The sequence below is a fragment of the Pagrus pagrus genome (genome assembly GCF_965226575.1).
Source record: "Pagrus pagrus genome assembly, chromosome: 10".
Taxonomy (NCBI): Eukaryota; Metazoa; Chordata; class Actinopteri; order Spariformes; family Sparidae; genus Pagrus; species Pagrus pagrus.
The window spans coordinates 14,667,235-14,693,046 of record NC_140194.1 but is presented as its reverse complement, the minus strand read 5'-3'; the positions used below and the strand labels follow the sequence as shown (position 1 = coordinate 14,693,046).

The 25,812-nt window shown below is 41.1% G+C and overlaps 1 protein-coding gene across 1 annotated transcript in view; it reads left to right on the top strand.

The window, feature by feature from the left end:
* The window catches only part of LOC311264410 (cyclin-dependent kinase 17-like), a 35,393-nt gene that overhangs the window by 6,118 nt on the left and 3,463 nt on the right, over positions 1-25,812 (top strand). Inside the window, exons 2-10 of the mRNA XM_084365257.1 lie at positions 6,339-6,487; positions 14,309-14,473; positions 15,316-15,449; positions 20,392-20,517; positions 22,728-22,784; positions 22,973-23,087; positions 24,305-24,399; positions 24,608-24,670; positions 25,131-25,254. Of these exons, the coding sequence (XP_084221383.1) occupies positions 6,361-6,487; positions 14,309-14,473; positions 15,316-15,449; positions 20,392-20,517; positions 22,728-22,784; positions 22,973-23,087; positions 24,305-24,399; positions 24,608-24,670; positions 25,131-25,254 (1,006 nt within the window). The 5' untranslated portion in view covers positions 6,339-6,360. The remainder of the gene's footprint in view (positions 1-6,338; positions 6,488-14,308; positions 14,474-15,315; positions 15,450-20,391; positions 20,518-22,727; positions 22,785-22,972; positions 23,088-24,304; positions 24,400-24,607; positions 24,671-25,130; positions 25,255-25,812) is intronic.

Here is a 25,812-nt window from a genome sequence, read left to right as displayed (position 1 = left end):
ACAGAGAAAGCTTAGAGGGGAGCAGGCCTGTCACTCAAGCTGCTGTAACCATAGCAGCAGTGTTAATCAGCTAGTGTTGAATCTGTAGGATCTGTGGCTGTGCGTCACTGCTCAGGCCTGGCCACCTTCGGCCACACGTTCTGGCCGAGGTGTCTGTTGTATTTCCTATACACACGCACATCAACAGACCTGTCTGTCAGCAGCACTCAGCCCTACGGACACAGATGATGTGTGTGACAAGTGTGAAAACAGGGCGACGAAAGAGTGTTTGTCAATGAGGATAGAAAAGAGCAAAGAAAAGAGGTAAATATAATGAGTTTTTCTTGACATGGCTTTGGTTCAGTCGACACAGATCTGACCGTTGAAGTAACGCCTCACCTGCTGCAGTGTGTGTGGGGGAAGCATGCCTGCGTGGTTGTCATGCTCATCTCAGCTCTGTACCACGCAGCACACCACTACCTCCTGTGTCTCCTGAAAAAGCCTACTTTTTTAAAACTGTGCACAATGCAGCCTTTATATAAGGCCCCCATAATGGAGCCAGCTCCTCACTCATGTCCTCATTGTCTTGGCCAGGATGAGAAAAGGCTGCTCTTTAGAAAAGCAAGGCTGAGCTCACCCGTGAATCATGCCAACAGTCACGCTTGTTCTCTGTCTTCTTCTGCAGCCAGGGGAGGAGAGGAGGGCATTTTCTAGGACCCTCGCTCTCCTGAAGGCAGTGACGTTAGGTGTTTGACTGAACCCTTTAGGGGCCGCAGTGAGGTTGTGACCTTGCTTTTCCTGTTTCTCTGGGTGGCCCAGACAGCAGTCACCCTGTGGCGTGCTGGTGGCTGTGGTGTGATTAGTCCATTTAGCAAAAGTGGGGCGATTGCGGACTTCTGCAGTGATGACGATAGCTTGTGGAGCTCTAGTCTGGCATTACAGAGCTTCCATGGGGGTGATGGCAGTTCATCACAGCAGGAACTCTGGCCTTACCCTTCCTGAAGCCCTCTGTTCATCATCAGCACAGTTGCTGTTTGCTCGCGGCTGCAGCAAGAAAAGGACAGAATCCATATGAGGCATATGTCTATTGTCACCACTGCAGCATCCATGATACCTCAACCCCTCCTCCTCGCTCTTGTTCCTTCTGTATCCATTACACTACACCACCTCCTGCAGACTGTACTGAAAACAGAGGTGGAAAAATGCAGTTCAGTATACAGCTGGAGATGTCAGAGTTGGTCGGTGAGGTGAGAGTCATGTTGTAGCGGGTATTGATTGCTGGTTTAGGGGATGAAAATGCAGACGTAGTCAGAGAGGGGGGCTGCAGGAGTGGAGGGGGGGATTGGGGTTGCTATAGGGTGTGAGACGGAAAAATCAGCATGCATGCAGTCTCCTGCCGTGCTCTGCATTTTCAACACGGAAAAAGCAGCAAGGTTGCCGTGGCAACAAATCCTGAATCAGTGCAGCACTCGGACCCCTCCACTCCACCCCACATTTCCCCTCGGTCCTCCTCCCCCTCCTTCTCCCAGCGGATCTGGAGCTCAGACCTCAGACCGGCCTACTTAGGGGAGCAGGGATAAGGCTCGGAACACAGATCATGTCCAAAGCTCCACACTCGATCCCAGAGCAGGAACATGGGCCAGCAGGATACGGGTGCGCAGTAGACAGACCCCCCTCCTCCGCTGCTGCCGTTAACTTTCCATGGAACGTTCAGATGTGATTTGAATCCACAGAGTCTGCAGGCAAGGAGGTCAGATCCCGGTTATTTACGAGACGTTAATGTGGCCCCTTGTATCCCCGTCATATACATTCATAAATCAAGAGGATATTCTGGATATATCCATGGAAACTGAAGGGAGATAATCCTGATTTGAGCTTAACCCAATGATTTTAAACACATTATTGTGATTTTGGCCATCCAGAATAATATTCGAAACAGGGCTTTTATTTTCTGATTGTGTTCAGTATTGATTAATGTGCATAATTGTTTTGATCATTGTCGAAAAAAGGAAATGGAAAAAGATGAAAGTTGCTCAGTGGTGCGTGAAGCCAATAAAACTCGACTTCCTGGCTAAAAATGTAACTGATCTCTCGTTGTGGGGCCCATAATGCGTGCACACTAGAGACTTCCGCCTATTGAGCCGACTAACTTCTGGCTTAGCGCTATGCTAACTTGAATAGAGATACAATTATTTCATCTTGCGGCTCTTCTAGATTTTTCAAATTTTATTGGAACAAATGGCTCAAATTATGACGCCACAAATTATCCACCGTTTTATAGCTGTTTCTTCCACAATGTTATCTTATGGGAAAATACTTTTTGGGCCCCTGTGTGTCACATGACGATGTCATTACATGGTTTGGCCACTACGAAAGTTGGTTAGCCTGCCGCTCTTCCTGGGGGCCTGCTATAGCTGCCAGTAATTCCTCAAAAGATGCCGATTGGTTCAACCACTGTGTGTTCAGCCACAAGCGCAAAGCTTGATGCCTGGCAAGATGGATATGGATGGAAGAGATCACATGATCAACGTGACCAACGAAAAGCATCTGTACCAGCTGCTCTTTGTTGCTGTCTCTTCTCTCCGACAGCAAATTGACATGATGCTGTCATGGTTTTATGAAGTTTTATGCCCTCAATGTGGTATCAAACATGTTGTCGAATATCAAGGGCACCCTTCAACAGTGGTGAATAAATATTTTTCCATCCCAGTTATGAGTGCACTTTCTCTATCTAGAGCACATGTTGCAGACTGTGCATAAGGCTGCTGCAGGAGAGTGGGTAACGCAGTGAGCTGTTCCAGAGATGACAGACTGCTTGCCCATGCTAGGGCTGATGTGTCATGACTGATGTGAAGCTGTTATGACAGTCGAGTTGATGTTCTGCCTCATCTCTGGTCCTGGAATAATTAGATTGATTGTTTCTTGACTAAGAGCGCAGAAGTAGGATGAAAGCTGCGCAAGGCAAGACATGATTATTATGATGTAAAAATATATATTCTGACAACTTTGAATTAGAAATGCGAGGCTGTCGTGGAGAAGAGTGCTCCATCCCCTGTACGTATGACCCATAGATTTGCCACAATGAAACTGTGATGTCTCACAGGATGTTTAAAATTACAAATGTACCTTCAAAAGTGGTGAACAAGAGAAAAACTGGACCCCTAAATCAGACCAACAATACATCTGTTGTCTTTTAATGTCATTAGAGTGGCTAAAATCAATATTGTTTATGATAAGTACCAAACAGTGTGACAGTGGTCTCTTGTAGTGATGAAACATCAAAGATTTATAACCTGAATGTGCAGCTTCCTTTAGCTTCATTAAGCTTTATTGAAATTCAGCTCATTGTTTATTGTTCCGGTCACAATCTTTACTATTTTGGTTCACTCAGACAGACACAGGGAGCGATGTTGAACATAAGAAGCATTTAGCAGCTAAAGATTCGTATTTTTCTCTCAGGAGTTGGTGGAGACCAAAAATGGAGCTAAAAGAGAGTGAATATTGGACTGAAATTCATCAGGTAGCCTGAAACACGACCCCAAACGAATGCTTTTATGATGATGTAGAAAGGAAGCATAGCAAGAGAGAGGTTACGGCATGTGACGAGGACTGCAAGCCAGAATCAAGCCAGGAACAAGATGCCCCATTTTTAGTTCAGACATTTTGGCTACTTCACTTATGTGAAGCTGTTAATATATAAAGTTTCCATGTGTAGTTTAAGTGCTCATGATCTACAGATTTATATTTCGCCTTTGCACTGTCCCAGTTTGCTTTGGCTTTAAGCCCAGTTCAGACAGACGGTTGCTGCTGTCCGCTGTGTGGAGGGAATCGGGGCAGGCTCACTGCCTCCTAAAACTCCAGAGTACAAGGCTCTAAACTTACAGATGATTCAGCAGCTGGATGGCCTATTTCTTATCCCAGATACTGGATCTTCACAAACTGATGTTTGTGAGCTGTTTATGTGAAAGTAAAGTTTGAAATCATGGCACCATGTTTTAAAACTGCTTTTGTACTTGTGCCACTTCCTCCCAATCTCAACTGCAATATCAGCAATAATTCTGATGATCTCTTAATCATTTAAGCCATTTATCGAGCACAAATGCCAAACATACTTTGTTTACAGCTTCCCAAATGTGAGGATTTGTTTTTTTGTGTCAGATTATTGAAAACTCAAATAACGTTTGAGTTGTGAACTGCTAGTTTGACAAAGCAAGCAATTTGAGGACATGGCACTGGGCTCTGGGAACTTAAAGAAAGATAGCTGTTAAAGGGGCTCTGTGGATCGGCTGTGTTGTGGTGAAACCCGGCCATTAGTTTAGACTTAATTTTAAAGGTAACATTAGCTACTGTTGCTCTCTGTTAGCAGAGATGAGAGAGGCACTGAGATGAGGCACTTGAGGACCTTCATAAAGTCACACCCTTTGGTCCTTCACAAAGAAATCCACAGTTCAGCATTATTAAACAACTTAAATAAATCAACCACAGGCTTGTATAGGCAACTGAGGGAGATGGGGAATGTCTCATTTTTAATGTCATGTTTTTAAGTCTTTCGGTACAGGCCAACAAGAGATCCCTAACCTCTGCAATTCTAAGAAAAGTGATGTGAATCTGAGTTAAATGAATCAACATGGTAGTTGCCATAATTCTTGCCTTTTTAGTTAGAAATTCGGTGTAATCCTTGTTGCAGTTCAGCAAGAAAATTGCGGTTGGAGAAGCACAAAAACAAAAGACTTAAACTTTGGAAAACTTTCTCCATTAATCTATGAGTTGTTTAGTCCATAAAAATGTAGTCACATTTAAGAAGCTGAAGTCAGATCATTTTGATTTAAAGAATACTCAAGCTGATAAATGGATTATGGATTATGGATTATAATGATTATAGTTGGTGATTCATGTAATAGGTGACAGCTAATTGATTAATCATTTAACCAAAAACTGTTTGAATGAATGTATGTATGGCCATGTCAGTGTTGTCTTGAAAAAAATGTGAAACCTTTAAACATATCCATTAACATTTAGAGGGCAGCCCAAGTTTTTGCTCAGATATTCTCCAAAGACAATGAATGCTTTTCTTCTACTTGGCTCTGGCCTAGTGAGTAAGTTGTTGCCATGTCTGGACAGAATTCGGGTTATGAGTGATATCTGGAAGACAAAAGGCTGTCACTAGGGAAGAGTTGACAGGCAGCAAGCCCTGAGGAGCTGTACTACTCATGTGTTTTCATGTCTGGCTTTTACTCATCATCGCTGCAGACAGACACTTGTCCAGATCTGCAGTGGTAGTGGAGTCATGATCTCTTGATTTAGGTCACAGGGAGAGGCTGCTTGTAATCTGCTCCTGCCAAACATTCTCAAAATCTTCTGTCTTGATTTGAAATCTTTTTCCTTTTTCTCTCACTCACACACACACACACACACACACACACACACACACACACACACACACACACACACACACACACACACACACACACACACACACACACACACACACACAGTCTCCAGCTCTCACAATCAGTCACTCTCATGCACACAGTAAATGCGGCTGGAATGTGTGATGTGGACTCGATGTGGCCCGGGCTCGTCCTGCTCCATTCAGCAACAAATCCCCCCGGTTTAGGATTTGCTTTTACAGTCCCGTGTGCCAGAGACCGTACTCCAAACTCACCCGTAAGAATCTTTCACCGACTTGTCGTGTTTTCCCAGGGGGAGGAATGTGAAGTAATGTGCCTGAATGAGCTGAGTCATAATTAACGTCAGAGTGCTGATTTGTCTGTGTCATTGTTCGCCCAGTCAGATACCTGGTGATCTAACGGCGTCTTTGGTTACAGTTTGACTCTTGTGTGTGATGTGAGATTGTGAAACATGGCTGCAGGCGGATGAGGTGTTTTCTTTTGAATTAAAGGCAGTTTACAGAGGGAGACAAAATGTCAAGGTCCACAGCAACACTGCAGCTTACAGATCCTGGAAGTATCTGTAACTAAAACAAGCTTTATCTGTCTTACAATTACGTCTGCAGCTAAGGATTATTTTTATTGTCGATCATTTTTTCTCGATTCTTTGATTAGTTGTTTGGTCTATAAGATGTGAGAAAATAATTTTTTCTTCCTCAAATGTCTTGTTTTATCCTCAACCCAAAGATATTCAGTCTACTGCCATGGAGGAGTAACAAAACTGGAAAACATTCACATTTAAGAAACTGTAATCATAGAGTTTTGACTTTTTCTTTCTTTAAAAAATACTCAACTAATAGATTATCAAAATAGTTGGCAATTGATTTAATAGTTGACAATTAATCGATTAATCATTGCAGCTCTACTCACAGCAACTCAAATGTGTATCGTTTTATTTGTCGTCCTCAGGCCTCCCCTTCCCGAGAGCTCCATGGAGAAGATGAAGCGGTTTAAGCGACGTCTCTCTCAGACGCTACGAGGCAGCCACACCATCGACGAGTCGCTGTCTGAGCTGGCTGAGCAGATGACCATCGAGGAGAATGGCCTGAAAGACAGCGGTGCGTTTAGCTTAATTTAATGTCTTTTGTTCACAAGTATTCTCAGTAAATTCCATTTGAATGTTTTATCATCTTTCTAAAGATAAAACATTAAAGTTGGGTCCATTGGTGACTCTGAATTGCCTGTAGGTGTGATTGTGAGTGTGAATGGTTCTTTGTCAACCTGTACCCTGCCTCTTGCTCAATGTCAGCTGGGATCGGCTCCAGCCCCCCACGACCTTGCTACAGTAAGGATAAGCAGTTACAGATAACTGATGTTTTATAATGGTATTCTGATTTTTCTTCATCATAACAACACATGGATATCCTGGATATGTGACAATTGTAGAGGTCTGTCTGGTAAAGTAATGTTTTTTTGGCATTCATATAGGGTTTCGCGACAATACTAATTTGAGAACAGTGAGAGATTTTGCTATACAATGTGTCCGCTCAATCAGTTAAGTATCTCTTGGTGTATCAGGCAACACATCAGTGAGCATGGCAGCTTAATGGTAACATTGGATTTTAGCATCAACTTGTTTTGTCAGGTATTCAACTGTCTGGATTTTCCTGTTTTTCAATTTTTCAACACTTTATTTGAAGGAGTGGAACTTGTCATTATCTTTATTATAACACCTTGATATGACTAAGACCAATGACTAAAGACCATTTTTGTCTCATGGCAGCCAATATCAAAACCAACCACACATGACAGTTTGATGTACAGTTAAGAACACATAAAGACATCTCGGACAATGTCAACTTTGCTTTATTGGTCAAATGAGACTTAATGACAACAGCCATAAACATTTATAAAGACTATGCAGATCGTCCATATCCTATGCACACCCCCTCAAATAAAGTGTTACCCAATTTTTCAATGATTTTTTCCAGAACGCATACCAGACTCAAAGTCAGGTTTTTTGAGTTGAAATGTAGTGGATGGTGAGCTATAGCTGCATTGAAAACCAACAAGAGCCAAGGACTGTCAACCTTACCTTCCCTCCTGCCACAGTGGCAGGATAAACATCATAAACTGTACAAGGCCAGCATCTTGTAAGACAAAAAGAGTTATTCACAAACCTATGTTTGATTAGTTTGATATTGGACTTGCCCGTTACATGCTATGTTATCACACACTGTGCACTCAGATGCCACGCCATCACACGCCGCAGCACCCTCCACCACCACAAGTTAATTCTCAACCTGCGGGGAGCATTGCCTATATCACGTTATATCATGTAGATATTGCAGTCCAAAACGACATATTCAGTGATTTTAGAAGATTTTCTGAACTGCTTTCATACGTCGTTATGTTATTGTTCCATAACTGATTTATTTATACATGACAAAAACAATAATTTATGGACACATCTGCAATGCCCAGTGATGTTTGGCTCCTGTTATATAATTAGGTAAATAATTACAAGACAGAAGAAACATTTTCCGACATGCTGCTTCAGTTATAGATTTTAAATATTTCACTAGAGTTAAATAACTTTTTATCTTCATCATTTAGTGAATAAGAGACACTGTAGTCTAACCAGGACCATTATCAAACAAGACTGCCGCCATAACTTTTACAGAAGGTGTCTCGGGGGTTTAAACACCAGGCCGACGAGTGAAATTTCCAGCACATTTATGTAATCAAGCATGCGTCTGAAATGGGATTTAGCTGCTGAATTTAATGGACTGTATTTATGTGGCACTTTTAGCCAAAGCCAAATCCAAATTTTACCCAGAATCTGATAATTAAACTGCTTAAAATATTATCAGGTTTCTACTGAGTATAATCTTCAGCTTCAGCTTGCCGTAAGCATGAATCCACAAGCAAAATTTTAAGCTTACCGTTTGGATAATTCATACTGACATGTACCTTGGGAGTTGTGTAAGATTTTACATACATCCAAGCCTTGTACATCTGCCAGTCATTTAACATAGACTATTCAGAAAATTAAAGTGACTTTTACAGACATAACATCCTCTCCTTTACAAATGTACATCGATCATGGTATGCCTTTTGTCTCGACTCTTTCTTTATGTAACTGTAGACACACTTTGCTCCAGACTAACAGACACTATTGTTGGTCATATCATTCATTTAGATCCCACCGAAGGTTGTGGCCTTCAAGGCGTCAAAATAAAAGCGGAGTGAAACAGCGGCTTATCTCTGCTGATATTAACAAACTCTGCAGGGAGGGAGGCAGGGAGCGAGGGAGCACGCCTCGGTGTGCTACCACATCGTTGCCATGGCTCTCAGAATCTGGAAACATTCGAGAGTTTCCATGACATTGCCACAGCAACTTGGATGTCTTGGTGAAACCAGCCAGGCATCTTGATGCATTTTTCCCTCTTTTTTGAAAAAAAAAATCTTTTAGCTCCTCTTCTTCTCTTTTGGCCACCCTGAGGTTTCCCTCCGCCTCCCCTCCCCAAGCTTCTTTTCAGGCCTGTCCTCAGTTTTCCTCTCTTGTCTTTTGTCCAAATGAGAAGTTTTTTCCCCTTCTTCAATCAATCAGATCGTCCAAGTCCACCCCCTCCTCCCCACCGCCCTCTGAGAACTAACTGGGCTTTGTAAAGAGCTTTTTGTATAGTGATTAACACCAGGTTTGGCCAGAGTGTTCTGTGCTTGGTGAGTGAGGACACAGAATCATGTTGTGTGAGTGTGTGTGTGTGTGTCTGTGTGTCTGTGTGTGTGTGTGTGTGTGAGGCTGGCGTGAGGGGATTTTAGCAGCCTGTGTAACAGTAAGCAGGGTAGAGAGGAGACAGAATGGAGTAGCCAGATGAGATGTGATCTGAACCCTGTGATTGGTGAAACTAAGCGTTCTGGTCCTGATCTGATTATGTAACAATGATAACCCAGGCCAGCGACAGCAGCAGCTGCAGAGAGATAAGGCAGAAGTGGCTTAAGGACCTGGATATTACATGAGGGCTGTGTATTTTTTTGTTTTCATAGGAAATCTAGGAAATGCCTCACAACAACAATGCAATAACAAATTGATGACATGGCTTGTCATATAGGACACAACTAATGTCCCAAAGTTTTGATGCATGTTGACAAAACTGTTACACAGTAAGGTCTGTTTTTCGTTCTTTCTTTTTTTTGCTTGACAAACCTGCACACCAACAGTACTGTGACTCAGCCTGTGAAGATTTAAGTGTAAAAAAATACCCTGAAAACTGGAGGCCAGGCAAATCGGAAAGCAATGGGGGGTGGTTAGATGATGACGTTAACTATTTATTTTGGGTATTGTAGATGTAAAATGAAGAACGACGCTGCAACTCTTCGTCTTATTTCCTGCCTCAGATTGATTCAAGTTTAAGATACAAAACAGTTTCCATGCTTTTCCTTTCTTGACAGTCTAGGCTAGTGATTGACGACGGACCAGTCAGTGGTTCATTTATCTAATAGGATGTTGGAAAGGTTGTCGTGATGTCTCCGCGGAGGAAGGTATAGTCAGTCATCTGTTATACAGCGCAAAACTAGACTAAAGACAGGCCAGCAAGCGGCTGAAACTAAATATTAGTATTGTTTTGCGATTCTAAAACATTGAAATCTTTGCAGTACTATCATTTTATGACATGAAACATACTACATTAAAGGTACTTGTATGAGGTTAATTTAGTCTGTAAATAAAAATGCAAATAAATGTGGAGTTGCGAATCATTCACCAAAAACTGCAACCAAAAATGACTATCATTCTTAAATATGACAAAGCTACAATGTGAATTGTGAATGAACATCTTAGAAGTACAAAGAAAAACCATGACTCACAAAACCAAATATAAAAATGCGAACCAAGAAACACAAACTAAGGGATAGACGGTACAGTCACGCTGAAGCTGGGATTTAAGTGCAAATCACATTTCTTTGTATTTCACATCGTAGTGTTTTGTCATATTTTTGAATGATAGTAATGTGAGGACATAGCTTTTGTTGGACTTTCTTGTCATTTTTAATCAGAGCTAAACTGAACTTTAGATACCTGACCACAGTCTTGAGTCCTTTTGCTTTTAATCACTAATATCATGACACCAATACACAGTATATCTTGACATAGAAATGTGCTACAATATCAATCAAGAAACTTTTAATGCTATTAATTAGCAGCATTACAGATTTCCTGTAATGCTGCTTCATAATAAAAGCTTTTAAATGATTATATAACAGGGCTTTTATTGTGAAGAAGTTATATTTAATGAAACATGTTTGTAACTGAATAAGTGGAACAACTTTGTTAGCAGTGATTCTTCGATAGTACTGCGGGATTGGGACAAGCGAGTCATTGGTTTAGGACACACCTTCAAGCAGGTAGCCTCGTTGTGATGGAAATGCAAAACCCCGGCCCTGCCAAGCTGCCACGCCAAGTCAAACCGAGTAGAGCCAGGCTGAAAGATTTAATGAATAAACTCCACACCTGTGATTTGATCTTACTGCCGCTGCTGACATCCACATACTAACCTAGGGCTGGACAATATGGCCTTAAAATGATATTATAATATTTAAGGCTGTATACAAGATACACAATATATATCTCGATATTTTGATTGAGATTTTTGATAAGTAATCATTAGTAATGTGTGTGTAATGACTGAAGAGGTAAAGCTACATCAAGTAGACAATATATACTCTCATCATATCACAATAATAGCATAATATTGAAATATTTATCAGCCCTACACAAACACTAACTACGCCACCTCTGTTTGCATGTTTGGGTGGAGCATTCACACCTCGTTGTCCTACAGTACCTCCGTCCTGTCTGACTGCCTGCTAAACAGCTTCTCTGTTACCCCATCTTCTCCCCGCTGTCACAGTTGGTGCTACTCTATACTTAATGAATCTTTCACTTCTTGTCAGCTCCATTCTTGCTTTTGGACAAATGCTTCTCAGTCGGCTGGTTGTTAAACCCTTTTCTCAAACCAAAATACACTGCTGAGACTAAAAGACATAGCGAGTTTCCACCAAAGTACTTTGGCTTTAGTATCCTATGAACCCCTATGTAACCCGTGGTAACTATACTTAAATGCGAGATCTGTTGTGCTTTTCCGCCGTGAAGGGTACTCTTAAATGTAAGCGGGGGTGTTAACAAGGGTTTTGGGGGTAACTGATTTCATTTTATGGAAACAAGAGGGGACACTGTTCTTAGCTCTTTAGAAACTGATTTACTGTATTTGTTAAGTGACGCACCGTGGCCTACGTACTGTACATTACTGCCAGGTTGACAACATATACAAACAGATAACTGATAACTCACTACGCACAGCACACACACATAGTTGTTTAGTACAACACAGAAATAATCTTTACTCGGGAAAAGGCTGCAGGGAGCAAGACAGAAGACTGATGGAAAAAACTGGACGTTGGGAAATCCTACGTCAGAGTGCAGACGATGAGAAGACTGGTTGTTCCGACTGACCAATCACTCGGTCTGCAGTGTTTTAATCCACCTTTTTAGTTTTGGATCAGTGTGCTGCATCCTCAACAGAAGGCTAATGATAAAAGTGGACGACATGGGGCAGTTCTTTTGGTACCATCCACAGCTTTTGAAAATGGAAACTAAACTGAACTGAACAATCAAAAGTAGAGAAGCGAACTTTCAACCTGCTTGGTTGAAAAACATATGTTTAGGTACTAGACTCTCTCTCTTCTCTACTTTTGATATTGGCTTTTTTTAGTGTAGTTTTTGAGTGTTTTACTGGATTACAGAGCAGACCACTCTAAAACTGTTCTTTACAGTTAGGATGACCCTTGTTTCAGTGGTATGTTGTAGGAATGTAATATTCTGGAAAAATCTAAGCAAATTAAGATTGAAGTTTTTTTTGGAAATGCCAGTACCCTAAACTGAATTTATGATGCAGAGTATTATTGCTGCACTATATGGTTTAAGAAAAATCATATTGCTGTATTTTGACAGATTGCAATATGATCCATGACGAGTAGGAATTCTCATTTTGCATCGCAATTTTAATTTTCGCTGGGAAAAAAACCCAATTAGAATGATGCTGATTGTTTGGGACTCTACCAACATCTGGAAAACAAGATTTGTTGACCGGAGCATCTCTGCAGCACAGAACAATACAGCTTCTGTGATTTGGATATTTGCTTTGGCCATATTGTGATTGCGATAATATTTCGACTGCTTGTGGAGCCTTACAATCTATTATATAATCTATTGTGTAACACTTCATCAGTTATTTTTTCATCTTCTTTCTCTTACTTTGTCTTTCTGTTTTGTGGATGTTGCAACAGTTCTTTGTTCTCAGACACACTGTTTTCTCACTCTGATATTTTTCTGTTTTAAACCAGAGGAAATGAAAATTCAGTGTTTATTTTTCAGATCCATTTATGTAGACACACTAAATGTGGAATAGTATTTGTTTAGCATGCAGTTGACCAAGTCACGGCGGTTACATGACGTTTGACGCAAATGTATGCATCAGTGGATTACGAGTTTAAACCTCTTATGTAACGGTGATTATTTATGCAGCCTGATGTTATGCTATGTACCAGTAATGTATAGTAAGTGCATCAGAAAGCTTTTAGTCAGGCAGCAAAATGCCTAAAATCATTACCACCCTCCAATTGTCATTAAAAAGTCAATGAACTTTCAGCTAACTTGATTATGATTGATGTCTACTAAGATTTGATGATTGTCATGGTTGGAAAATGGAACCATGTGAGATGTTCTGAGATACATTTTCAGATATTTTTTTAAACGATTAAACATCATCAAAAAATAAGGCAAACATATGATAATTTTGAAAACATCTTCTAAGTGAGAGCGTGAGATTTATCGACCTGTTTAGTCGATGATTTAGGATAAGGTTATACTTAAGAAAAACTAGTTTGTATGACATGTTGCCCCAAACGGTGAAAGCACTGACAGTTGTTTGACCAATATCGGAGATAGTGGATATGAATGACAGATTGTTGAATTCTGAAAGTTACTAAAATTCAAATCACATGTGGAAAGGTGTGGGTGGAGGGGGTTTTAAAAGCTTTTTGACCATCCAACAAGCAGTTCTGATAGAGTATACTGACACCTTTGGGGACCTGACACACCAGTGTCGAGGTCCTAGTGTTTCCTGCACCATTGGTACTAGTCAGGCCTTGTCAGTGGCTTTTTGGCTGATTCAGCATGTCGTATTTGCGGGGGACCATGTTGGCGAAATATGTCAGTGCACAAGAAGAGAAACTTCACAAGAAGCCCCTTGAGCCTGTCACTGTATATCCATGATTTTACCTATTTAGCACAATTTCTCCTTATTTTTTGCCTCCACATCTTAGTCAGTGCTACCTGCAACTTCTTATCAGACATATCTTGATTAGCAATGACTATATTAGTGAGTGTCAAAAAACATTGCGGTTTGTATATCCTGTCCTGAGTCGTACAGTTTCCTTTTATGAATGAAGAGTACAGAATACCACTACCTGGTGGTTTGGAGAGGTATTTCCTCTCACATAGGTGCAGAACGTGTACGCTAGTTGACCGTTGGCTGTGGTATTTGCGGTTTGTTAAAGTGCTGCTTTTTTGCCAAGACACAGGCGACATGAGAAGATGCAGCAGTCAGTTTTCATCGCCGCTAGTTCTCTGATGTTGGACAATGGCAAACAAAAGTCAAAAGAGAAAATTCTATTATGATTGGATCTTTGTGTGTGAAGGGCACCATTATTAATCATAGATGATCACAAGTTGGTCATGATGTGACAGATTCACATTAAACGCAGCTTTTTTGTCATCATAAAATTCAGGCTCATATGCTCAGTCTGCCAGAGCACTGTGTACCACATCCATATAATAGGTTTTTGTTGCAATTTTATAATTGTGTCTTCTTCCACAGAGCCCATAGTGAGGAATGGACGTCCTGCTTCAGCCCACAGTGTCCACTCCTTCCTCCACCAGTACACAGGCTCATTTAAAAAGCCTCCACTGCGACGGCCTCAGAGCGTCATTGGAGGAGGCCTGGGCTCTCTTATGGTCATGCCTCGCAACGGCAGTCGCCTCGGTGAGACGCGCACACACACACACACACACACACACACACACACACACACACACACACACACACACACACACACTCAGGCTGTGATCACATTTGCTATTTGTCTGTCTTGTGATTTAGTTCAGGAAATGTCTTTTGTGTCAAGTGGTAGAATCAGTATTAGATGTTTTACTTCAATTTGGACATGAAGCTGGTGGCCTCAAAACCAGATGTGAAATCCTTGTTTTACACATTAATACTGAGTCAGCTGATCTAACACAGAGTGACATGTTATGTGTGAAAACATGTGCTCAAAAAGCCCACTGCTCGAGGCGTAAGTCAGCGCAGACGCACTCATTCATATCAGCACAATCATTGCACTGTTACATTCAGTCACACAATAAGCCATTTGTTAATAACTGAGACTAAAAATAATGACTTTGGACACTTTCAGCAAACAAGCAGCTTCGACTCCCGACCCAGATACAATATTTGAATTTACAACATTACCTAATATAAACATAAAGCCTGGAGGAAATGTGCTTTAAATGTATGAAACCTGGGTTTGTTTAGGCACAGGAAACTTAGTGTGATTTATGGGTTTGTCTTGTAAGGCCCAGTGGCAATGAAACAAATTAAATCTATCAGTCAAACTTATTATCCCTAATATACTTGTTGTGTGTATACTCTGCGTGACACAGCCGGGAGCTTGATAAGAACAGAAGGGCTCGTAAAACTGTCCAAGAGATGTTTTTCTTTCTTGCGGAAGTCATCAGCCGGTGCTGAGCCCTGCCCTGCGCCATCTGTCAAACTCGACCTCTCATCCTCCTCTTCTCTCTCTATTTTTCTTTCTTTCTCCGCTCCAGATATTGTCCATGAGAACCTGAAGATGGGCTCGGACGGGGAGAGTGACCAGGCGTCAGGGACTTCCTCTGATGAGGTGCAGTCGCCCACGGGTGTTTGTCTGAGGAACAGAGGGAACAGACGCATCTCTGCAGAGGTGGGATTTGTCTCTCCGAGTTTTCAGACTTTTTATTGTCCTTGCTTTACTTTCCTCTTTTTTAATTGAGGATATGTTGTGAGATATGAGTCACTGGCTGCTCTTAAAAAGCTTTGACGTGTGGATATGTTACCGTTATGAATCATGGCAAATTTATTCCTACCTGGCTTCAGCGGTTCAGCCTCCACCTCTTTGAAGGTTTGTTTGATTAATTCACTGAGAAGCAAAGGAACCTGAACATTCGACAATGGACTTTTTTTCCCCTTTAAGAAATGATATTTAATGATGTTTGCATTAAAGCTTTGTGCTGTGACTCAGTGTAGGCGTATTCACGTAGTGTGTCATGAACATGCAAAACTCCTCCGCTGCCCACATAATCTCAGCAGGACGCACATATGCATACGGTGACTTCGCATACTGTGCTGCTGAACATACTTTTGAAATGTGTTAAACAAAGGTTTCACAGTGGCCACCACCTCCACCCACCCAATCCCCTTACTTATTTTCTCTCACACACACATGGACACACATTCCTCTGGTGGTTACATAATGTCAACACATTATGGAAAGACTCGGTCACTGTGATTATTATTTTTTTGGTTGTTGTCTAAGAGGGATTTCATTTTACCACAAGCATTCATTTTAATCCAAGGCGTGTAAACTACAGTGCAGCGTTATTTTCCCAAATACATCATGGTTTCAACACTTGAGAAGAAAAGTAAGCTATTGTAAACAATGAAGTCGTCATGGCTTGACAACAGAGTTTTGTTCAGCAAAGCATATGGAAAGACAGACGTGCACAAATGCAGGACAAGATCAAGAGTGAGCGCTTTAATCCATCTGGCTCGTAGGGACACATGAAAGGTTGCGTGAGGTCAGAGGAGAAATGACGCCGCTTTATCTAATGGTAACAGATAAAATGAGCGCAATGGAGTTTTCTTGAATTTTGCAGATTTCTGACACTGACTATGTTTACATGCACACTATTGTTCCAAATATGATCATATTCTGAATTTAATCCTTTTCATGAAAACAGCATTTTCCCTTTGGATTTTCCAAATATTTAAGACGTGGGGTATGCAGATATTATTTTGGGTTTTGGGAGCAGTCTTTGGACATGTATACAACGCATTCAGAATATGGGCAGTTTACGACACATGGCCTGTTGCCCATCTTATTGGATTTTCTGTACACAAACCAAACTAGCTAACAGTTTGCAAGACTGCGATAGAGATACATGACCAGTACAAAAGGTCACATTTCTGGTTGAACGGAGAAACACGCCGACATTTAAACCCAATGAAAGACCTGGATATAGACAAAGATCACAACGCTGACCTTTTCAAGGAGGTGGTTGAAGGAATGAAGATGGAGGCTTTAAAGGGGATCAGATGGACAAAATGACATTGTTGATTGATGCTTATTTTATTTGTTTAGAGTTCAACATAATCAAAAATTACATCTTAAGTCTTAAACTTTAAGTATTGTCAATACTGTACATCTCAACAAGTGCTTTATATGGTTTTAACACGAGATCTGACGTGATGTTGGAAGTTAGAAACTGTGTGTTTATCTCTCTCTTTCTTCACAACAAAGCCAAGACTTGGTCCCCTCAATCCACCTTAATGGACACTAATGGGATTTAAGGGTGTACAGCTGACGAGTCAGTACGACTGAGTGAAAGTGAACTCGAAATCACACCACCTGCACTTCTATTCACATTTCAGAGACTTTATCTTCAAACTTTCAGAGGAAACCCACATAAGATTTGTTTTGGGAATAGATGTTTAATCAGTTTTCATTTTGAGGGTTTTGTTCCAAATTTGTTATGGCATAATAAATATTATGGAAATCACAATATAGGCAAACGCAGTATCCTAATCGCAGGAGCCACAATTTTTGGACAAAGGTCAAAAGTGTCACAACCTGAAGCATTATGATGCTACAGAGATGTCCCCGGCCTACAAATGAAACGTGCTTGTTTGTTACAGACATCAGCAGAAATCACATCATCTTAATTTCTGATATTTTTTCAGTGCAAATGAAATGCAAAAATACCATATCCACCAAAATCATGACTTATATTGTAATGTCTGTCAGAATAATTGATCAGCATCAATCAGCAGCTATATTGATGGATTAAAGGGACGTCGTTTTTCTGTGTATTAACAACAGCACATATGTAAAATAAAATATAGTTTTAAACTCTTAGATACAATCAAAACATGACCAATTTCAGATGTTGCAAACATGCAGTTTCTTCCTATTTATGCAAAAGACCCTCAGCTAAATAAATGTAAAATTGTACAGTACACATATTTGGATGTGTGGTTCATGTTGACATCTTGCCAGTGAGCCACATGTTGCACACTACCTGCTGGGTAATCATGCGAGGAAAGATCTTATGATTGAAGAACACACACTTCCCTCCCTCTGACAGTGTTTATTGGTTGGTTTGATTGCAGGACCTCTGGGGATTTACGAGCAGATACAAGTAGCTGCACAGACAAACCGAGCATGCAAGACTGCAAAAAACAAAAAAACCCTTAAACATGTAGTTAAGCAGCTTACTCCATTTTGGGTTACCCACACACAGAGACATGACACATCACCTCTCGCTGTGTGTGCAAGCAGTGCACCCCACACTTCCTGTGACTGTTTCACAACCAGAAAAAAGTTTATTTGGACAGAAACGCGTACAGAAGCACAGTGATACTGAGATTCTTTCAAGCAGCCCAATAAACACTCTGTGCATTGTTTGTACTGTTATGAGCTTCTTGTTGATGAAGTGATCCAACAGTGAAATCACTGTGTGGCCTCATTCTTTGTCTTTGTGCCTTGTGACGTACGGCTGCAACTGACAATTAATTTGCCGATTATTTGCTTGATTAAGTGGTTAGTTGTTTGGCCAATAAAATGTCAGAAAACTATGAAAACTGTCTGAGACGACATCCTCAAATGTCTTGTTTTGTCCACAACTCAAAGATATTCAGTTTACTGCCATAGAAGAGTAAGGAAACCATAAAACTTTAACAATTAAGAAGCTGGAATCAGATAATTTTGACGGATTAATTGACGGATTAATCAATTATCACAATATTTGGCGATTAATTTAATAGTTGACAACCAAATTGCACTTTAATGACACTCAGAGAAGAGGAGGAGGAGGAGGAAGAGTGAGGAAATCCCGTCTGTGGTCAGGTAGAGGATTGTACGTCTCGCTGGAGAGGAAGCAGTGTTTTGGGATTACATCACAAGGATTACTGTAATACGGTCCAGATGGGCCCCTGTTGTAACAGATTAGGACGGGTTGATTGGACAACTGGAGGGTGGTGGGGGGTTGCAAAGGTTAGGTGATGGATGTCATGGCTTCCTCTGGGGACAAACCACCAATCCTGAGCCAGCACAGAGACAACAGATCACCAGAACTGGATATAATCTCATTCAATAATACAGATAAATCATCATGTCAGCCTAGTAGTTTTTTCTGTGGCTTTATTAATGGATTTTCGTCATTAGTTTAGAGCTGAAACAAGTCAATAGAAAACGCATATATTTTGGAAATTGATTTGTCAATCATCTTCTGAAATGTAAGGATTTTGTAGGATTGATTGTAGGCCATCCCAAAGCATTAGTGTTTGACCAAAAATCATTTTTTCTTACAAATAGGTCCTTTAAAATTATTTATTTTATCACTAGTCAGTTAGTATAAAGTATATACATACATACTTTTACTTGTATTTTTGATACTTAAGTACATTTAATATCAGATACTTTTAAACTTTAATTTGAGCGCTATTCGTATGAGTGACTTTTCACCAAAGATATATATGAACACGATATTTTTAATTTTACTGAAGTATGACTTTTGGGCACTTTATAAAACACTGTCAGCTCCCCATCTGTATACACTGAGGTGTAAATAATGAATATCTATAAATCTGGTACAAAACATTATTGTTCTTTCGTTTGTTCATGAAAAAAATGAATTAAAAATAATTAAAAATGTGTCCAAAACAACAAATCTTTACAGCAGCCAAGTCTGTCTGGTTACATTCTGCATCAGAGTAGCAAGTCTTCTACATGAGCCAGCAACACATCCGCATATTAAAACATTTATCAACTTCCCTTCTCAAGCTGTAATAAAAACATCACTTCCTGTGAGACTGACTGTTTAAATCTTTCAGCTAAAGGCCACCACAAAAACAAAAAGCTGAGTCATTGTCCCGGCTGGAATAAAAGGTTGAAGGGTCAGTTAACCCGTCCACAAGTCAGTCACCTCCAGTTAGACATTTATCAATGAGCGTGTTGTTGAAATGTGGAAAGTTCAAAGTTACATATTATTGTTTGTTTGGTTGGTTAGGAGGAGTGATGGGGTGTTACGAAGTGACCAGTGTTACCTCAGAGGGAGTGGAAGTAGATTGAAAGCAGCTCGATCGAGATAGAGAGAGAGGGGAGGGGGGGACGGATTAACAGTAATCTAACAAATAGAGGAAGTGCATGATGGGAAGAATCCAGACGTTGTTTTGAGAGTGTGTTTTATTTTATATAACAAGTCATTAGCATCATGCTTTAGTACTTTGTTGCTCTGGGAAAGACTTTACCCCGAACTCTTAAAGGGCTCCACAGGCAGCCTTTATTATGTTTCACAAGTGTGCTACACAAAACTGTATAGACGCATGCTGCTACACGTGTTTCTGTGCACACACATAAACACACACTGCCCTCTCTGTTGACCAGTGAGGCCTAAAGCTGGCTGCGTCTTACAAATTCTCTTTGTTTACTCTGGGTTTCTGCCATGTTGTTGTCAATCATTGGTATTTATTCAGAGTTTACGCTGTTTACTGCGGGTTTACCCTGTTTCTTCAGGGTTTTACACCATGTTGACACTGTTTTTAAATTGACTGCTCTGTTGTTTTTATCTATTTGTGTATGCGCGCAGGACCTGAACAAACGTCTGTCCCTGCCGGCCGACATCCGGATACCTGACGGTTACCTGGAGAAGCTGCAGCTGAGCAGCCCGCCCTTCGACCAGCCGCTGAGCCGGCGCTCCCGCAGAGCATCACTGGTGAGACTGAAGGAGAAAAGTTATTTTCGTTTTCTTGCTACTATGTCAGCAATTTACCTGCTGAAGACAATGATTCCCAGCTAGCTCCACAGGCGCAGTATTATAGATGCTCAATAGTCTGTCTTAATGGAGGTAGACTGTGGTAATAGGCCTGCCAGGAGATAGATCTGTATGGAAGCCCATTTCTGCTAGTTAAAGAAAAAAAAGTAAGAGGTCTGGCTGTTCGGAGAGAAAAGCAAAAAAAATGCACGTTAGTATGTATATATTAGACTTATGACATATGAAAGGGGTCACTCCTAGTAACAAACCCACAGAGACTTATCTGTAGTTTCCTTCAGAGTATTTTAATGTCTTTCAGCTCATTGTTTTGTTTTATAGCCACGGACTGCACTTTCATCAGTGTTGTTTTCAGCCCCCAGCAGGCAGCTGTTTTCAGCTGCTCTTGTTTTCAGTTTTCAAGCTCTATTTAACAGACTGCACACTACCTGTATGCTCCCTGCTCAGCAGCAAACAGCAGGTAGACAAAGTTAGTGACCAGCTGGTGAGCACGGGACAACAGTTGAGTCTTTAGTTTCTAATGAGCCAGATATTTTTGTTGTTGTTGGAAACCAAGAACAAAGCTCAAAGGAGACTAAATACTGGACTTATATTCATCAAGTGGACACAAATTCCGAATTAGCTTTTAGCAGTTCCTGTTTGAAATGTACCCGTGGTTGTACAGACAACTATCACTGGATTATTATGATCTGAAGAAACCTTAAAAACATGATGATTGTTTAGGAAATTCAGTAGCTGAAAGCAGTACTGTTTTTCTCTCTGATTTCTAAGCAGATTTATGGAAATGTAGTCACGATGGAAAGTGCAAGCCAAACTGAGTCATGTCAGTGTGTGGGCCGGATGACAGTGGCATAACTAACTTCCTGTGACACACCTGGCACACACCCTCATGTAGTATCTTTCTCACACTCGTGCCTGTTGTAGCAAGTATATTAAGTACCTGACTAATTAAAAAACGTCATCATTACACACAGTGGTCGTGGTAGTATAAACTCGTCAAATCAACTATCCTCTTCTTATCCAGCAATTTTCAGCTAAACTCTGGAGCTAATTGCCACAACTGTCAGATGAGTGTAGTGGAGAGAAACAACATTTTTCCCTGTGAATTGTTAATAAAATACCTTAAGTGCTAATACCGCCAAACTGTGCTTATGTAAATGTACAGTATTTGCTTCCCACGTGTGAGAGTGAGCAGCACTGATTTGAGAAGCAACAGTGGAGGTGAATCGTGCAGAAATGATAGAAATAGAAGGAGAAAGGCGATCAGGGAGCGGCAGCGGCATATAAAGATAGCTGTGAGAGTTATGTTTTATTTAAAGGCAGCAAGAATCAGAAGTGAGAGGGCGAGAGCTCACACCTTGCTCTTAGACTGTCTAATCTCATCCTCTCAGCCTGTTGTCATGTGTTTACATTGCACCTCAGCATTCACTTCGTCAGCAGCCTCAATAATTGGCTTGTGGTTTTACTCTGAATGTGCATCTGTCGAACGCAGAACAGAGGGAAAGTATAAACACCGTGCCTCACCCAGTCCACTGCATTTGCATACACACTGCCCCTGCAGAGTTGTTTAGATAGCACTGAACATCTTTGCTCAATACGTGTTCGGCCTGCTTAAAATCTTTGAGCTACTCCGACCTTGGCGCTGGTCTTCACGCTGGACAGAGGGTCAGTTTGAAGTCTGGTGAAGCTTTTTTTAGTGTTTAAGCTTTCCTCAAGAAGACCTCACACTCACTTCTTTTAAAATCTCCCTTTCATAACACGTAGACATTTTTCACCATTTTCTGACAGCAAACAACAAATGGATTAATCACAGAACCAGCAAAATACCACCACTTTATCTTACATTAGTAAAAGATAGTTGCAAATTAACTGTTGTTGCTCTACAGCACTTAAGTTTTTTGTTTATTCAATATGCTTTACAGATAAAGTATGCCCTCCCTTTCCTATAAACAAACACATTGCAAAGCCAAAAGCCAACGGTCCTTTGTCACAACAGATTAGCGCTGATGTTGGTTGGGGGCGTGTGACCTCCTTACATCCCCCCTCTGTTGCCACGAGGCCGTCATAAGGATTTGTCGTAGTGTCTGTAAGCTTGTCAGTGCTAATAAAGACGCCACCCTCATTAATGCTGCTTGTCCTTTTCTCTCCTCCAGTCAGAAATTGGATTTGGGAAGCTGGAGACCTACATCAAACTGGACAAACTCGGGGAGGTACGTGAGAGTGTGTGTTCAGAGTTAACCTCGACTTTCTCACAGGTGCTAAAGTTCTCATCATGAGTGATGTAACACACACCGACCCAGTTATAGTTTACTTTTAACCCTTGACAGCCTGACTCTGCCACATGAGTCTAGCTGCTGAACTTCTCCTCACCTCTGTCCCTCTCCTCCTGTTCCTCCAGGGCACGTACGCTACTGTTTTCAAGGGGAGGAGTAAGCTGACGGACAACCTCGTGGCGCTGAAGGAGATCAGGCTAGAGCACGAGGAGGGGGCGCCATGCACGGCTATCAGAGAAGGTATGTTACCAGACTGACACACTAACAGAGACAGTATGACAGAAAACAATAAAAAGCACACTGACAAAAAGACAAAGCAACTATATAACAGAAAGACTACAGATAGGACAATACTGTTTTATCTCAACAGCCGTTCAGTGGGCCAGTCTTACTCCTTTGCTCCTCTCCACTCTACATGCCTTGAAAAGATGTCTGTGGTGATGTTGATTCCCTTTTCCACTGCACTTCTCTCTAAAACTAGCGTGCGCAAGTATTTAGTAGAGGAAGAGCTATATGATGCTGCTATAGCATGCAATCCCCTTGATTGAGATGTCCACCCGGTAGGCTCTGCTGCTCCGTCCTTCTGCCATGTAAAACACTGTTTTACTGTGCAGTCTGGATTTCGAGCAAAGTTAAAAACAGGGAAATTTCTGGGGACAGCCCCAGCTGGGAACAGGCCACCTAAAGGAGACTGTCCCAGGAAAAACAGGGACATCTAGTTAATAGTAATAGACTGAAGTTATTACTGCATGCAGTGACGGGAGGGAAATATATCGCAGCCAATTTGTTGTGTTGCTGAAGCTCAACTGTAAACTGCGTTTTAGCACAAAAAGTTGTTTAAAAAGAAACTGCGGCAGGTAAAAAATGTTCAGTTTACTGCTGTAACTCCTAAACTAAAAAGGCATCTTTGCTTCAATACATATGATATTGCTCAGTTTATCAACAAGTAAGTTCACACAAAAAAAAGCCTGTGTTTTCCCCAGAAAATGGAACGAAGCTTTGGCGAGAATTCAATCCTACTTACTAGTTAAATCTGGGTCAGTCAGTAAAAACACTTGATGAAATGTTTGAACTCAGGTGCTCAGACAGTAAATAAGTTTGCCAAAGGGCATGAAGCCACAGGCTGCTAACCTCCAGGAGATATGCATTGTGGTTAGTTTGGAGTGAAACTGTAAGACCTGCTACCGGAAAGAACTGAGACATGCAAAGTTTTATAAAGAGAGAAATATTTTCAGTATTTTGTGCTTTCTGTGTCCTTGTGTTTTGTTTTTCTTTGAATACTGTCTTTTTGACTTGATAAGTAAAATCTATGAAGCTTTCTTTGGGTATCGCTTAAAGCTTTTGTAATAAACCCCACTGGGCCTGGATAAGTGTTGAACCTGGAGACCTCAGAATCAATGAAAAGAGTGAATTCACATCCTCACTGTAACAGCTGTGTCCTCTTTCTTTTCTTCTAGTGTCGTTACTGAAGGACCTGAAACACGCCAACATTGTGACGCTGCACGACATCGTCCACACAGACAAGTCGCTCACACTGGTCTTCGAGTACCTGGTGAGACCAACAAAACCTCTGCCCTCACGTCCTGCATGACTCATGTGTTGTTTTGTGCACAGATGCTAAAATGACTGTATTTTACATCATGATTATTCATGAGCCTCTGCAGAGCTGAGGACGATTATACAGGAGCAACTGTTGCAGGTGGTGTGCCTGTAGCCTTTCTACTTTTCTGACTCTCTCTCTCTCTCTCTCTCTCATCTAGGACAAAGACCTCAAGCAGTACATGGACGACTGCGGGAACATCCTGAGCATGCAGAATGTCAAGGTGAGCCACAGCAGGCTGCCTGCTGGCCCGGCCAACTTCATCAACTGTCACAGCTTTGCGGTTGGCTCTGTCAACACTAGAAATGCTGTTAGTGTGCCCTCTGGTGGTGGAGTCTAGACAGTGTGGGGGGAAGTGAAATTTGTTCCCTTAAGCTTACAAAACTGAGTAAGCTGTGCATGTTTGTGTGCATGTTGTAGAAATGTCCCTTAATTTCACTGAAAATACTCCATATTAAAACTCAGCTTGGGCTGTTTGGCAAATTGTTTCTATAAACATTTGGGCAGAATTTATTTTATCTTCTAAATAATCTATTTTCCACAGAGGTTTGAGTAAATTACATGTAATGCAACAACTGTTTCTCTAATATATGAAGTCTATCATTTTTATTCAGCACCACTATTTGAAACTGATTTTACTAATATAATGAGAGGTTGCTGATCAAAAATATGTCTTTCTCCAGATTTTCCTGTACCAGATCCTGCGAGGTTTAGCGTACTGTCACAGGCGGAAAGTTCTCCACAGAGACCTGAAGCCCCAGAATCTGCTCATCAACGACAGAGGAGAACTCAAACTGGCTGACTTTGGTAAAAACAAAATCACTTGCTTAGTTATTTATCTGTGCAAGAGTTCATGCCAAAGATTAAAGGATGAATTCACCCAAAGATCTAAATGTAATCATTATCTACTCACTCCCATGCTGATAGCATGTCTGGTGAAGTTTCGTAGCTTCACAGCAAAACAACTTAAGTAAATGGAGACTTTAAAAAAAAAAAAAACAATGGCTCCATACAGCCAATCCAGTGTAATCAAAGTCTCCAGAAGCCCCAAGATCAAAAACCGATTTGAAAAGATAATATTTGAGCCATCTTTAAAAGAAGCTGTAGCCGCTAAGCTAGAAGCGTTAGCATGCACCCAGCCTGAAGTGGGTGCATGAGCTCAACCGTGTTTGAGGGTGTACATATTTTGCAGACTTTGATTACGCAGGATGAGCTGCATTGAGCCATCTTATGTTTTTTTGTTGTTGTTTACGTTTTGAAACGAGTGTGCATCAACCTCAGTCTCCAAACTACACTACATACCTTCAACCGACTTTCCATCCCGTGGGGATGAGTAGATGATGACTGGAGTTGATGATGACGTTT